At 39.9% G+C, this 17,049-nt stretch overlaps 1 protein-coding gene across 5 annotated transcripts; it reads right to left on the bottom strand.

The window, feature by feature from the left end:
- Positions 1-3,301: 3,301 nt before the first annotated feature.
- Positions 3,302-7,769, bottom strand: LOC138315967 (cyclic GMP-AMP synthase-like receptor 2). 5 transcript variants are annotated; one of them, XM_069257393.1, is made up of 3 exons: positions 7,206-7,769; positions 6,396-6,706; positions 3,302-5,223 (listed from the first exon to the last, which is right to left on the bottom strand). In XM_069257393.1, exons 2-3 carry the CDS (start codon positions 6,396-6,398, stop codon positions 3,595-3,597), a joined length of 1,632 nt encoding a protein of 543 aa, XP_069113494.1. In that variant the 5' UTR covers positions 6,399-6,706; positions 7,206-7,769; the 3' UTR covers positions 3,302-3,594. The 5 variants fall into 5 exon arrangements, with proteins under 5 accessions (XP_069113494.1, XP_069113496.1, XP_069113495.1 ...); XM_069257395.1 differs by having other exon boundaries at positions 6,515-6,706; XM_069257394.1 differs by having other exon boundaries at positions 6,396-6,570.
- Positions 7,770-17,049: the final 9,280 nt, after the last annotated feature.

Below are 17,049 nucleotides of genomic sequence, written 5' to 3'. Positions count from 1 at the left end.
TTTGTGTCGATTTGTCTTTTTAGGTCATCTGACCTTCGTGTCATCGTGTTTCGTCCGTCGTCGTGCGCCGTGCGCCGTGCGCCGTGCGTCGTGCGTAAGACTATTTATACAAAAGCCTACTCCTCCTTAACCCTTGAGCAGATTACATCCATATTTGGTGTGAAACATTACTGGGGAAGGACAATCATATTTCATATAAATCAGCCTGGTCCGACCCCTAGGGGCTGAGGGGTGGGGCCCCAAAAGGGCAAATTTTCTTAATTGAAGCTTTAAAATCCTACTCCTCTTTCACCATTGGATGGATTTCATCCATATTTGGCGTGAAACATCATCGGGGAAGGACAATCATATTTTATATAATTGAGCTTGGTCCGACCCCTAGGGGCTGAGGGGTGGGGCCCCAAAAGTGCTAATTTTCTTAATTTTAGCTTTAAAATCATACTCCTCCTTCGTTCTTGAATGGATTTCATCCATATTTGGTGTGAAACATCATCGTGGAAAGACAATCATATTTTATATAAATGAGCTAGGTCCAACCCCTAGGGGCTGAGGGGTGGGGCCCCAAAAGGGCAAATTTTCTTAATTTAAGCTTTAAAATCCTACTCCTCTTTCACCATTGGATGGATTTCATCCATATTTGGTGTGAAACATCATCGGGGAAGGACAATCATATTTTATATAAATGAGCTGGGTCCGACCCCTAGGGGCTGAGGGGTGGGGCCCCAAAAGTGCAAATTTTCTTAATTTTAGCTTTAAAATCCTACTCCTCCTTCATCCTTGAATGGATTCCATCCATATTTGGTGTGAAACATCATTGGGGATGGACAATCATATTTTATATAAATGAGCCTGGTCTGACCCCTAGGGGCTGAGGGGTGGGGCCCCAAAAGGGGAAATTTTCTTAATTTTAGCTTTAAAATCCTACCCCTTCTTCATCCTTGGATGGATTTCATCCATATTTGGTGTGAAACATCATTGGAGAAGGACAATCATATTTTATATGAATGAGATAGATCCGATCCCTAGGGGCTGAGGGGCGGGCTCCAAATGTGCAATTTTTTTTAATTTAAGCTTTTAAATCCTACTCCTCCTTCATCCTTGCATGGATTTCATCCATATTTGGTGTGAAACATCAATGGGGAAGGACAATCATATTTTATATAAATGAGCCTGGTCCGACCCCTAGGGGCTGAGGGATGGGGCCCCAAAAGGGCAAATTTTCTTAATTTTAGCTTTAAAATCCTACTCCTCTTTCATCCTTGGATGGATTTCATCCATATTTAGTGTGAAACATCATTGGGGAAGGACAATCATATTTTATATAAATGAGCCTGGTCAGACCCCTAGGGGCTGAGGGATGGGGCCCAAAAAAGGGCAAATTTTCTTAATTTTAGCTTTAAAATCCTACTCCTCCTTCATACTTCGATGGATTTCATCCATATTTGGTGTGAAACATCATTTGGTATGGACATTCATATTTTATATAAATGAGCCTGGTCCGACCCCTAGGGACTGAGGGGTGGGGCCCCAAAAGGGCAAATTTTGTTAATTTTAGCTTTAAAATCCTACTCCTCCTTCATCCTTGAATTGATTTCATCTATATTTGGTGTAAAATATCATGTGGGAAGGACAATCATATTTTATATAAATGAGATTGATCCGACCCCAAGGGGCTGAGGGATGGGGCCCTAAAAGGGCAAATTTTCTTAATTTTAGCTGGCCCACTTCCTTTTTTTAGGTTTCGGTCTCCGATCTCAATGAAAATTGGTCTATAGGGTTTAGATTGATGCCGAACAACATGCAAACATTTTCGTAAAGATTTTGGTATTCCAAGATGGCCGCTGGCCATCTTCCTGTTTTCAGGTTTCAGTCTCCGATCTCAAGGAAAATTGGTCTATAGGGGTTTTAATTGATTCAGAAGGGGGAACTTTAGGTGAGGATAATCATATTTTATAAAGGACAGAGCTAAGACCCATGGGGATAGTACGGCGGATGTCCAAAATGGGAGCTTTGCTGAAATTTGGCTTTAAAATCAGACTCCTCCTTATATTAATCCGTGAATGTGTTACAACCATATATGGATGAAGGGCTACCAAGATTGTTCAACAAATGACGTTTACCTATTTCAGAAACTTACATATTCAACAAAGGAGTTCCTTGTATTGTTTATATTAATCGTTAACTAATACTTTATATTTTGACTTTGTTGTTTTGTGCAATGAGTCAGATGACCGTTAAGGCCCATGGGCCTCTTGTTATCATTAAAAATTTAAGTCAGATTTTAACATACATGTATTCACAGTGTAAAAGTTTTTTGTGCTCTCATAGCCTGCGTATATAGTCTTATTATTTGGACGTCCAAAGGACTTGTTGATATTTTCGCGTAGAAGCGAATGTTTCCGCTATATTGCTATTTACAATTTGGTCCTTCTTATTTCTAAATATCAGTAACTATTTTAAATCATTCTTGGAAGGAATGCTTTTTCTGTCAAGATATATGAAATACCAAAATAAGAAAAAAATTCGAAGCATGTTTTGATTTTGCATTTGTTATTTCCATTTACCGAGCAATTCAATAAAACTAAAACAGATGAGCCTCTGATCAGAAAGATTTGTCAAAAGTTTATAGAACATGTGTGTCCACCTTAAAATGCTTGAGTAAATAAGATCTCCAAAATAAGGTTCCTGTCACTTCAGGAAAGTGCATGTCTAAGAATAATATTTAAATTATTTAATGTTGTGTAAACGTTTTTTAAAGCCCTAGTTTTGATCAAAAGCCTTAGTGAGATTCAATTAAAAACTACTAGTAGAGCCAAAACGTGACACTTCTGTCAGTATCATCTTTATATGAACGCATTACCAAAATTTAAATATAAAACTGTCCAAGCCATTCAGTGAAGACATATTATACCGGTAAACAAGTAAAAAATCTAACAAAAGTCATTACTGTTTTATCGACTGGCCCATTATCTCAATTGGGTTGGCTTGCGATCAAGACCCAAAGATTCCCTCTCATACATAGACAAACGTTTAACATTAGTTATGGACAAGGAAGACGCAAGAGGATAAGTTGTCTTAAATGATTTTACAGTTAGAGCAACAGGAACAATTTTTGCATCCTTCACATAGAGCAGTTAATGTTGTGTCTTCACCCCAATCTTCGCATGGGTACAAACGCTGCAAGTGGTCGATTCTTTCACAAGCAGGGTTGTAACGTTCACTAACTCTTGTTCCACCCGCGGAGTTTCTGTACTCGATAAGAGCGCTTTGTATGTCTCCAACAATTTCATGACATATTCCTATGAACGTATGGACAATCCAATTGTCTCTGCCCCCTTGTTCTTCGTCATGCTTTATGGTTTGGAGCTGGACCAAAGCTTGGTCGCGCTTTGTTGTTTCTCCCATTAAATTGTAACACAACAAAGTCAGAAACACTGCGTATGGGAGCGGTGGAATCAGGAATAGTTGTCCTGGAACGCTTTCCAACTCCAGATGCAGTTGCGACGGGCAAAAGTGCTTAGATTCTTGTTGGAAATGAATAGGGTATGCACATGCCTGTTGGCATTTCTGTAGGAGCGTGTATCCTCGTCCACATTAGATGAGCTTGTATTTTTCTATGTCCTTACTGACAAAAGAACCGTCACCAACAAACATCTTGAATGACGATATCATTTGTTCACAAAGCTCTATTGCTTTCATGTAATTCCCGGTCTGGTAGTGAAATGTTGCCAATAACAACAGGCCCGGACTTGTGCATACGGAAGAAAATGGCGCCATAAACCTTTTGCTAATCCTTAGAGCTTTGTACTTCTGTTTATTTCCTTTGGCAGTGGCATGATGCTTCTCAAATATGGTGATACCTCCTGCACATAACGCCTTGGTTGTAGTGAAGTATCCTATAAATTCGTCCAGGTCTGTACTGGACTCGGTCAATCTTTTTAGTGTGATGGGAAGAACAAATGAGTTATTGGCTAAGGGAAATATTTTCAAAAATGTCTTCAAATCGTGATCCCTCTCTAATTGTGTGGGTGTTGGTTGTGCTATTTGCCACTCTCCATTACGTACCCTACTGACTAGTTGTCCTAGGGATGGATGTATGTATTCTCCAATGGAAAGACAGTCCCATGTTATACCATATAGCTCAACTAGGAAACTAAGCAGTCTTTTTTGGTTTTCGCCGTGAACTTTACCGAAAATCATATTATTATTGCTAATGAAATAGTTTGGACAGTATCCAGCATGGACCCAATAGATTAAAATCTTGATACAAAACATGAAACCATGGAATATATTCTCCTCTTTCCAGAATGATTCGGGCGTGTTTTCCACAGCATAGAATACGGTTGTTTTGAGTATGTACGAGGATACAACCTCTGTATCGCCCAATAGTTGTTTCAAAGCATCCGCAATCTGCTTGAGCAAGTATTTGAGAAGGCCGTACACAAGAAATTGGACGTGAGTAAGAGAGTGAATGAGTTTTCTTTCCGCTGTTGTAAAGGATATTCGCCATTGTAGGAATGCACCAGAGGATGTCTTATCGCCTACAGGAACAAGATGGCATCCACCTTTAACTATCTGATACCTCAATGTCTCATTTGGCCATCCATACAATCTAGGCCTATTCCGCCACTCATTGGCTTGCCGCGGCCAACTAGTACATGGGAAAGAGTGAGAAAAATCAAAGTCACCTTTAGCTTCGTTGTCGTCGTGTTCTTTCATCAGACTAACAGCGGGCCCGTGGGTTTCCATGTTCCCTGACTCGGCATATAAGTGGGTGTATATTTCACTGGATATAAATTGCTGGTCCCCTACTGAGACAATGGAGTCCGCCATATGAGTACATCCTTCTTCTCCTAAATTAACTAGTTGTAATATCACATACCCAGGTCGACTGTTCGTGTCTCTCATTACAAACACAGTCTTCTCTGGACTGTCCTCTACACATCGGACGTCTTCATCACCACTCAACACTTTAACGTAGCTGTCAATCATCATGTAGTCCATATCTGAGCCTTTCATTTCCATTCCTTCTGCTGAACTTCCGGTGGAGAATATTTTTACGGGGTGCTTGGTTCGTTGTGCAATCTGATCAAATAGAAGCGTAGTTTTCCTCCTGATGGCCACCACTTGCCGACTCCCTATGTACCTATCTAGAATATGATAGAGCATCCACGACTTTCCTTGTTCACCTTGGTCAGTCATCATATGAGATTGCTGCATCTCCTGTAATATTAGTTACAAAGTTAGTGACTTAATACGGGAAAATATTAGGTATAAAAGAAACTTTTATCGGGCGAGGCCAAGTGTTTCTTGGTCGCCATCATTTGACTGATGACGATATGGGAAAAAAAACGATAACTCTAAACCTGTCCAAACCTAATAAAAGATCCTACTATCCTAATACAGCTATCTCTTGGATATCACATGGCTTAATTTTCACCAATAGGAATACAGGACTCTTGCCTGACAAATCTAGAGCAAATAGGTGTTAACTGTCATACAATGATTATTAAAATTTCTGATATTTCTAAAAGAAAAAATACAGTCGGGTTACAAAATGTGAGTGTCAGAAAGATACATAAACATTCATTAACAACTGATGTCAAAACGAGGGGGAAATTGAGCACAAGAAAGTATAAAGGCCCACTACCTTTCCGAAACTGCTTTTAATTTTTAAAATGGAAGTGTTAAACAAGATAGATCGTCCTAAATACCGCGCGGCTCTTGACTATCACTGCGCCAGACGACAAAATGCGAAATGATTATCCACTATTACCATATACATGTATTACGCAGGGAATCTTGCATATGTTTGGTGTTGTAACCTCATCTTAGGCCATCGGTATATATTTTCTGATGTTATTAATATTTTTAATAAACCTTTATGTCTTGCTCCGGAAAGGTAGTGGGCCTTTAACTAATTATTTGCTTAGATTCCAGCTACACTGCGTTCCAAATTTTCTTATAGATACATATATAGTACCGTTGATATCGTCACATGTACAAATTGGTAAGTTTTAACCCTCTTAGTAAATAAACAATTTGATATGGGTCGGTTTTGGCCTTTAAATATTGACGCTTCATTTGATCGGCGGATAACTTGCTATAGGTCGATCGACATCAACAATAACCCTCACATGTGGTCAACCATATCGTCAGTAGGTATATGGCGTCCATGTAAGCTTTGATTACAATAACATTAGAAAGTAGCACAGCACAGACATGGAAGTGTATATCTAGCGTAGTATAGTCTCATCGATGATAGGGAGTTGGTACATATGTGAATACCTTTCCATGACATTTGTGGATATGTTGCAAGGAAAAGGTAAGACAAACAGTATACGAGTTAATGATGATGGCAGAAGTTTGATATGTATATGCTTCTATACACTTACCATATTCAGAATAGAGTAAATGATAGTCTATCGGATTATTCAGCACAGGACCACAAGATGGCGACGCCAATGCTTGCTGTGATGTACAATGTATATGATGGTTTCGCAAGGATACCCACCTGGCAAGTTGGTGGTTGTCATCTGGAAAGTCTTTTCATGGACGGCTGTCGACTAGCTATTTATAGGTGGACAATAAAATGAATATGTGTACACGTGTATACCGGTAAACCGATGTATAGCGATAACTATCAGGACTATTACATGACCATGAAAGGGGTTGGACATGTGTGTAGTCGACCATGGTAACAAATCTGTAAGAGAGGGGAGATAATCATAACTCACCTTGTTTTAATGATTATATTAATCAATAGACTAACTAACCAATGCTGACAAGATTTTTACAATTACAATGCAATAAGAAAATCACATTTATTTAAATGTACATCAAAAAGCTTCATTAATTATTATTTCAATTAATTATTATGTGATAGCAACTTTGTATTGTAAGGAAAAGTTTTAACTCCTAATGAACCTTTATATCAACAAATGATGCATTGGTATTAATATATATACATTTTATCAATTGAAAGCGCAGATAGAATTAATTTTAAGTAAAATTTACTTCCATTTAAAGTTTCCGACAATTTCTTTTTTTCATTTACTTATTTTTCTTGCAATCGATGAACAGAGCTTGATAATAATCAAATTGTTTTGTAATAGGAGGGGGTTTTAAATATGTGCAGTTTTGTTAACTCATGTATCAATAGCGTTCGTATAACATATATGGGAAACGATAGTATCAATACTTACTATTTTCTAAAGGTCGTTTAAAGCGTTTCCTGTCGCGCGGGGTTGTCTATATTTTCAGATAAATACTACAAACTAGTGAGCACATGGCTAATTTGCATAGTTCCAGGAAAATAAAACACCAGTCCTGCACGTGTTTTTCGTTCGACAATTTCAATCCTAGGCGAGGGTATAAATACAAGTGCGACACGCACTCTGGGGCTCATTTTCAAACGGATTTGTTTCCGGAGACTGCTCCATCATCGAGGCCGTCAGGTATTTCATGTGGTCGACAAGTCCAGGGTGGGGGTGGACATTACGTCTGGTACGCCGCTGGTAGGGCATGTAGCTAAGACTCTAGTTAACCCGGAGCTGATGTAGGAGTCGGGGTTGTTGTTATGTTTGTGTCATATGTAGTGTGAGTGAGCGAGTGAATGCCTCATCTGTAAATATTTCCATCTGTCTTGTTTGATAAATGTGATTCACTGTTGAACTGACTCCTTTGTTACTACAACAACATGACGGTTATAGTTTGAGCTCACGAACCTGGGTTGCAAACTAGCGGAAGTAATATGGACGATGCGGGGTCACGGGACATACTAATGTCAGGAGTCGATCCCGGAACTCCGACTCGTCCTATTACAAACTGGTGCTGTTTGACCATTAAAAAACTGTCAGTTGTTGTGGTGGTATAGAAGTCGTAGTTAAAGTTTAGGTGTATCATTTATTTTTGTGTGAATTTTCAGTGTGAATAGATTCCTTGGGAGTGTAAAGGAGAGAATATTTAGAAGGAGGAATAATAACCTTGTTAGCCAGGCTGAGGCTAGTACGGAGGAACCTGTTAGTAAACAGCCAGAACAGAGTAATGTAGGGGACCCTGAGTTTGAAGGCAATGTGTGTGACGATGTAGAGACAATGGAGGTAGAGTTTTTTTTTCTTCCTTTACAACCGGAGTTGGATAGTATGAATGTATCCCTACCTGTTGATAGTGGGGTGCGGTTTGATTAATCGAGAAATACGTACACTGAAAGGTTTCAAACCCCAGAAATTAGTACTCATAGGGTTATGATATCAGAGACATAGTATAACAACACTTTGGTTAAACAGGAAGCTTTCGGGGGAGTAAGACCGAGAATATCTATGCCCAAAAGCGAGCAAGAAAATGCTGTTGTATCTGATGCTGCTCCTGTTCTAGAGGGGTATAAGGGGGCAGGAGTTTCACCATCTGTTGTCAGTGGACATGCTAGTACTTGGGATACCACTAGTGGCAGTCAAGGGGGCCAATACCAGTTACAGCAAAATGTTATGATAGATAGCCATCCCAGTTATTCATTTCCAGCAAAAACAGTTGATACCGACTTTAATAGGGGTGGTAATACCCAGCAGATTGGACATAGGGTTGTTTTAAGTAGGTCTGAAGGGATTAGGCCTATGGGACCAAGGTTTACCAGTACTCCCTATCAACCAGGTCATTTAAGTCAGCAGTGTATGGTATCTGAGGGCATGAAGGTGCATAATCTCCAGGGGTCAAGGTCAAATGCAGGCTTGGTCTATAGTCAATCATTATTTAGGCAGCCACCCCCTAGACAGCCAACCCCCAGGCAGCCACCCCCTAGACAGCCACCCTCTATAAAACCAAACTTCAGTCAGCCACCCCCTATGCGGCTGTCCCTTACTCAGCCACCTTCATATGGTCAAGGTCATACAAGGTCATATGATAATGAAGGAACACAGATGCCACCAGCCAGGCAAGCGGGGACATATTCAATGTATGGTGGGCCAGTAAGGGAGGGGATTTATCCGTCAGTATATGAGAGGCCTCTTGGTAATGTAGGCGTAGGTGGAAGGGGAAATAACTCTGTATATGACAACACTCCACGGAGAAAGGAAAAGGAACCTCAGCCTTATGACAGTCATAAAGTAAACTTTAGAGATTTCCTTACACATTTTGAACATGTAGCCCAGTGGAATAGGTGGGATGGGTATGAACAGGCCCAGTAGTTTGCCATGTGTTTAAGGGGGAATGATGTTCATGTGTTATCACAGCTAACCCTTAGCCAGCTTAGTGATTATGCCCAGCTTAAACAGGCCCTTATACAAAAGTTTGCCCCACCAGGGCGGGAGTATGCCCACGGCAGTGAATTTAAGAGCAGACGTAGGGTTGGCAGGGAGTCTCTAGTAGAATATGGGGAATCCTTAAGGAACTTGTCCGTCCTAGCATTCCCAGATTTATCAACAAGGGAGGTGGAAAGGAGATCCATAGAACAGTTTGTGGAGGGTTTGGGTAACTTTGAAATACAGAGATATGTGCAGTTTAGTCACCCCACTACCCTAGAGGAAGCTGTAAGCAGGGCAATAGAGCATGAGTCCTTTGTAAATAGGCACGGGGTACCTACCAGGAAACCTAAGGGGGAGGATCTAGTCAATGATTTCCACCATGTACAAGCTGTATCTAACGAGAATGAGGGAGGGGGTAACCCGGTTGCTAGTGTTACTGATGATCTAAAGACATTACTACTAGAGCAGTTCGATACATTGAATAAAACCCTGAGTCAAAGGTTTGCTCGGAGTAGCAAAAGGGGACGTAGGGATCCAACTCAGATAGTTTGCTACGCATGTGGGAAGATGGGACATTTGTCCTACGATTGCAAACATAAAGCAGAAAATCTAGAGGAGGGGAAAAATCAGGGAAACTAGATGGGGCTGGGGTCGGGCCCGGACATTCAGCCCAGTTGTTAGATGAGGAGGAGAGGGAAGGGCCACTAGTGATGTTAAACCTTATTCAGCCAACCTTATATGTTGATACGGTGGTAGGGGGTACCAAAATTCAGTGATGGATATATTCGGGTTCATTGGTTACCATTATCACCCATGAGATGTTTAATAAGCTAGCAGGGGAGCACGAGTTGAGAAGCTGTAACTTAAGGCTGACAACAGCTTCGGGAAATAGGTTACAGGTGTTTGGTAGTACTTTGTTGACATTCAAGATAGCGAGTCGGTATTATGAATTTGATACAGTGGTAGCCAAAATAGATGGACACGATGGCATAATAGGGATAGACTTCCTGAAAGAACATAATGGGGAGGTACATTTTGGAACTAACACGCTCAAGTTAGAAAGTTGTCGGGTGGAGATAACCGCACGTAAAAAGGCACAGTGTGCACGTATTAGGGTCAGCGAGACTGTAGTGATACCTAAACATTCTGAAGTGTATTTTCCCGGCTATGTAGATGGGGATCTTGGACAGGGAAGTGGTATTGTGGAACCGGTCAAGTTTGTAGCTAAGAAAAGTTTGTTGTTGGCTAGAAGTGTAATTGCTCCTTGTAGGGATCGTGAACCTGTTACTCAGTATTGAATATGACATGAGGGCCCATAACTCTGCATCATAACACATATGTTGGGGAGATATATAGGGTTGACCAGGTTTTTAGTGTAGACAGAGGTTCGGAGAGGGTAAGCTCGGAACTCCCTCCTCACTTGCAACAGGTGTTAGACAGAACATCAGATAAACTAACAAAGTAAGAGAAATGGAAAGTGGGTGAATTGTTGCTTGACTACCAGGATATATTTGTAGCTCCTGATGGTACAATAGGTCAGACAGACATTACCAAGCATAACATAGATACTGGGGACGCTAGACCTATAAAGATTCCCCCTAGGAGATTAGCCCCCTCACAAAAGAAAGTAGTGGAGAAAGAGTTGGACAGTATGATAGAGAAGGGTATAGTAGAGCCTAGTATCAGTCCATGGGCAGTTCCATTAGTCCTAGCCAAAAAGAAAGATGGATCGATCAGGTTTTGTGTAGATTATCGTAAGTTGAACGCGGTCACGAAAAAAGATGCTTACCCATTGCCCCTTATAGATGATGCTTTAGACACTTTACATGGAGCTAAGTGGTTCAGTACTTTGGACCTAGCCAGCGGGTATTGGCAATGTAGCATGAGTGAAAGAGATAAAGACAAGAAAGCTTTCGCAACCCATAAGGGACTCTATCAGTTCAAGGTCATGCCCTTCGGGTTGTGTAATGCTCCTGCAACATTTTCACCATGATGCAGCTAGTACTCAGGGGTTTATAATGGTCAAAGTGTTTATGTTACCTGGATGATGTGATAGTGTTTGGAACAACTTTTGATATGGTCTTAGCAAACTTGGTACAGGTGTTTGAATGCTTGGGGAGAGCTAATTTATTTCTAAAATCAAAGAAATGTACACTATTCCAAACTCAAGTAGAATATCTCGGACATATAGTGTATAGATCCTGGGGGGATGCTGGCCAGATGGTTGACGGTCATAGAAATGTTTGATTGTGAGATAAAACATAGGCCAGGTTATCAGCACTCAAATGCAGACAGCATATCTAGGAAACCGAATAGACCGTGTAAGCGGGCAGACTGTCCTCAGTGCTCCAAAAATCATCGCCAATCTGAAATGGAGGGGGGAGAAGGCCAATCTGAAATGGAGGGGGGAGAAGGGATAACCGATGCTAGGTCAGGGAGGAACTCTCACAAAGACGGTTCGCCATCTGATGAATCCCGGGAGGAAAATGAAGGGGGGCTCTTCCAAGTAGAACAGAGTAACTGGGTAGAAAGCTGGGGGGAGGAACAAATCAAACAATGGCAGCAAGAAGATGTTACCGTCAGACAGATAATATGTTTAAAGAAAAACTTAACAAATAAACCCAGGCGAAGGGATATGGGAGGCTTTCCTTATGAAGTTAGGGTCTACTGCCAACTATGGGAGCAGTTAGTGTTCAGAGATGAGCTACTTTGTTTGCAGGGGGAAGAGAACTGTGTCCGAATTGTAGCACCTCAGAGGATGAGAGAAGAAATTCTGCACCACTTACACAGTACCCGAATTGGAGGTCACCTTGGCAGGGATAAAACTACAGACGCAGTAAGAAAGCGCTTCTACTGGCCAGGTTACAGTGATGATGTTGCCAGGTGGTGTCGAACCTGTCTCCAGTGTGCACGACTCAAACCAGGTCCGGGGAAAGGGAGGTCACCTCTGACGTCAACCATCGACCAGGTCTCACAGCCCTTGGATAGAATAGCTTTGGATATTCTTACCGGTCTGAAAGAAACTGAGAATGGAAATATTTGTATAATGGTAGTCAGTGACTATTACACCAAGTGGGTTGAGGCTTATGCATTACCAAATCATACAGCACTTACTGTTGCAGATAAATTGTGTATTGAATTTATTAGCAGGTTCGGCGTTCCTAGGCAAATACATACCGACCAGGGCGCAGAGTTTGAAGGGGAATTATTCGGCCATCTTTGTAAAAATTTAGGTGTAGAAAAAACTAGGACCAACCCTTACCATCCTCAGTCAGACGGTTTGGTTGAAAGATTAAATAGAACCATACTTAGCATGTTGTCAATGGTGGTAAATGATCATTTAGATGACTGGGACGATCACCTTCCGTACATTATGATTGCATATAGGGCTACTGCACAGTGCAGCACCGGCTGCAATCCGAACTTATTGATGTTGGGCAGGGAGATAATTCTACCTTTGGACATAGTTGTGGGGGCTCCTGGGAACAATTCTGGGGAATATTGTCCAAACTTATATGTGGAATGGTTACAAGAATCAATGAGAGAAAGTTTTCACAAAGTAAAGGTTAATGTTGGGAAGGCCGCGGGAAGACAAAAGAATTATTATGATCTGGGCTTGAAGGCCATCAAACACCTCGTCCTCGATCGTGGGAACCATGATAGGCACTTCGTCCTTGGGCAATTTCAATGTAAATAGTGTTAAATACGGTCTCTGTCACTCAGCTGACGGAGCATGCTTCTTTGGCTCAGTCGGTAGAGCCGTAGATTTCCATGCCGGAGAGCCGGGTTCGATTCCTGGTCGGGGCACTCGACAGGAATGTGTTTCCCTGTTCTTCTACATTGCGTCTGTAGTTTTATCCCTGCCAAGGTGACCTCCAATTCGGGTACTGTGTAAGTGGTGCAGAATTTCTTCTCCCCTTTACACTCCCAAGGAATCTATCCATATTGAAAAATTCACACAAAAATAAATGATACACCTAAACTTAAACTACGACTTCTATACCACCACAACAACTGACAGTTTTTTAATGGTCAAACAGCACCAGTTTGTAATAGGACGAGTCGGAGTTCCGGGATTGTCTCTCGACTCCTGACATTAGTATGTCCCGTGACCCCGCATCGTCCATAGTACTTCCGCTAGTTTGCAACCCAGGTTCGTGAGCTCATGTTGTTGTAGTAACAAAGGAGTCAGTTCAACAGTTAATCACATTTATTAAACAAGACAGATGGAAATATTTACATCTGTCTTGTTTAATAAATGTGATTAACTGTTGAACTGACTCCTTTGTTACTACAACAATATGACGGTTATAGTTTGAGCTCACGAACCTGGGTTGCAAACTAGCGGAAGTACTATGGACGGGTCACGGGACATACTAATGTCCGGAGTCGAGTGACAATCCCGGAACTCCGACTCGTCCTATTACAGTTTCATACTGTACATATCTCCTAAAACATTTTGATACAGCATTTCGCAGAATGAAAGTTTTTATCTCCACACACGGCAAAACTCCTTGTGCTCCTTACGATGGACAATGACAAGCTTGATGGGTGTAGGTAGCGTATTTGCATACTAAAGTTATGGTAACGTATTACTGAAATGAAATGATGTATTAACATTGAGCAAAGAACCTTTAATACTGAAAAGTGCTCACAAGCATAATAGGTACAGGTAAATCAAAACATTGTTTGATTGATTTACCTTTACTTGGTATGCGTTTGAGTACTTTTCGGTACAAGGCAAGGATTTATAAGTGAGAAGGATTCGTGTCTGTCTCTTTACACTACTAAACACCACGCGAGACGCTTATGAACCGGGAATAAAAACCGTTTTTCTCAACAAATACTTGTCTTATCGAGTCAAACGAAACGCCAATGTAAAGTAAATTAAATTTCACAACGTTTATAACTTGCTTTAAAGACGGAAGATTTAGAAGAAATGTCTTAAACTATCGTTAAAAAAATACGACCGCTCATGAAATGGCAGCACGCTTCAGAAAGTAAGACGGTAACCCTCGCACCCCCAATCTACATCAAAGGCTGCGGCGGCGGATATCAAAGGAAATCAGTCGTCGCCCAACGTCACGGTCAGTGCACAAACACAAAAGCGCCTGCGCTGTCTTTGCCCAAAACTCAGTGTGACTTATCCTTCTCATATACGTCCTTGGTACAAGGGGTTCTTGGCTCAGTTTGTCCTTCTGTCATTATCCACTGTAAGGAGCACAAGGAATGATTAGGGAATGTACACTATGAAAGAATGGGATTATTTTCAAGCGCTGCTCAACGATTAAAAGAAAAATAAGTAAATGAAAAGAAATTGTCGGAAACATTAAATGTGTAAGTAAACTGTATTTAAAATCGACTCCGCCGAAATGTTCTGTATTTTTATTATTATTATTTATTTATTTATAGAATACATATTAATTTCAAGTTGTCATTTGTTGATATAAAGGTTCCTAAAAATTTAAGTTGCTTTTCATCTATCATATGATAATTAAATGAAACATTTACTAATGAAGTTTTTTTGATGTTCATGTGATTTTCTTATTGCATTGTCTTTAAGAAAATCTTGTCAGTGTTGGTTAGTTGGTCTATTGATTGACCTTATCATTAGAACAAGGTGAGTAATGATGATCTCCACTCTCTTACAGCATTTGTTACCATGATCGACTGCACACATGTCCAACCCTTTCATGGTCAAGTAATCCTGATTGGCCATGAAAGGGGAGATTCGGCCCGTTTCACGACCATGTAATCCTGATTGGCCTTGAAAGGGGATAATGTGTGGACTCAGCTGTGGTAGCAAGAGATTTATTGGCCACACTTTTCCTTTGTGGGAGATTGGAAGTATGCAGTATGCCTTTGTACAAGAACCCCTATCATTGTCATGCCCAAACCAGATAGTAAAACATATCACCAAGCGTTTTATATCGAGACATAAAACTAGACAATAAAATATATTAACAAAATAAATAAAAAACACTTTTTTATGTACATTGTACATTTCTTGCACTGATCCATACTGTCTTTACACCGCCTCACTTTTGGTCTTGGGTTGAGCGCTCGCCTTTGGAATCTGTTATCAGGTTGAGACACGCCATAGTCTATAAAAGTGATAGTTTTAGTTTCTGCTCCTGCTTAGCGCTCAGTATGAAGGGAGAAGAATGCATGGTTTGCATGTTGTCAGTATAATGTGATCGGGTGGAGTGTGTTTGTTATCTTTGGCTTCAGTTAGATAGAACTGTAAAAAATGAATCCAACTTTTACAAGGAAACACAACATGAATTTATCGCAGCTTCCGAAAACATACAGACATACACACACATAAGAGATTGCATGCAAGGAAGGCCGTCATGACCCTTAAATAAAAACTTACCGCAACAACAATGCATTTGATGGAAAAGCGAAGTCATCCTTCTGTTGATTTAATCAATTCCTTGTCAAGTGCCATATGATATGGCGATAAGTCGACTATCAAACTTCTTCACTGTCGCAAATACCATGTTCAGGAATGGCAAACCAAAATGTTTCAAGAAAATAGGACAAAAAGATTGAAATACACTTTTGATTCCATATAGATTCTACCGATGCTGAAAATATCGTTTTGAATAGTGTTTTTTTTTTTTTTTTTTTTTTTTTTTTTTAATTTAATTAACTTTCCTCTTGCGATATAACAGTAATTCAAATGTATTTTGTTCCAAAGCCGATGATCTGTGTAAAACAAAATAGAGTTGGGCGACAACATCATTTGGTCTTCTTTTAAAATACAATATTTGTGTAAACATCCCTGTCATTAGTTATATATACATAATTATATATTAGTGTCGAATGGTCTTGATGGAACACATGTTACCATTGAAATATTACTAATAAAAGAAAAAGGAATTTAGAGCAAAGGTCATCATTTACCGAAAGTGATGCTCAATACTATTTAACTTTGATCTAACAATTTGAGCATTTCAACACCTACAGTTGCAATCAATGTTTGTTTTTGGGGTTTTGGGGTGTTTTTTTTATATATATATTTGTCTTTGATACTACGCGTAGCTCTCATCATGTGTCATTTATTATGCATAAAAAAATTATATATGTGCACAAATTCTGTGTTGTAACTAATATTTATTCTGTGTTGTAACTAATATTTACAATGCATCGTACACGCTTCTGTCCACTTGAATGATTTTCACAGTGCTAATCCATCAAGACTTACAATTAATGTAGGCCTATATATATAGTCTACAGCACTGTACATAATATAATCATGGACCCACCTGAGTGCCATAAGACCATTTTTAGACGTTTAAGAGGTCTAGATTAAAAAAAAAAAAGATAAAAATCATACTCTACATGGTACTATATAGTATATAGTACATGGTACTATATACTATATAGTACCATGTAGAGTATGATTTTCATCGTTTTTTTAATCTAGACCTCTTAAACGTCTAAAAATGGTCTTATGCAGACCATTTTTAGACGTTTAAGAGGTCTAGATTAAAAAAAAAAAGATAAAAATAGTACCATGTAGAGTATGATTTTTATCGTTTTTTAATCTAGACCTCTTAAACGTCTAAAAATGGTCTTATGGCACTCTGGTGGGTCCATGATTATATTATCTGTAATTCTCAAATACCTGTAGTATTGTATGGTTTTCAAGAGATTAGGCCTACTGTATTTTACTGAAGAAAAAGTAACACTTAAAAATCACCCAGTTATGTATATATAACCAAGGATTTATAAATCCTTGATACCACTGTAAGATTCCCCCGTATGTTTTTGTATATATGTACGTTACTGTACATGTAATACA

This window comes from Argopecten irradians, chromosome 2 (genome assembly GCF_041381155.1).
Source record: "Argopecten irradians isolate NY chromosome 2, Ai_NY, whole genome shotgun sequence".
In the NCBI taxonomy this organism is placed as follows: domain Eukaryota; kingdom Metazoa; phylum Mollusca; class Bivalvia; order Pectinida; family Pectinidae; genus Argopecten; species Argopecten irradians.
The sequence above is the reverse complement of the archived record's forward strand: the minus strand, read 5'-3'. Positions and strand labels throughout refer to the sequence as shown.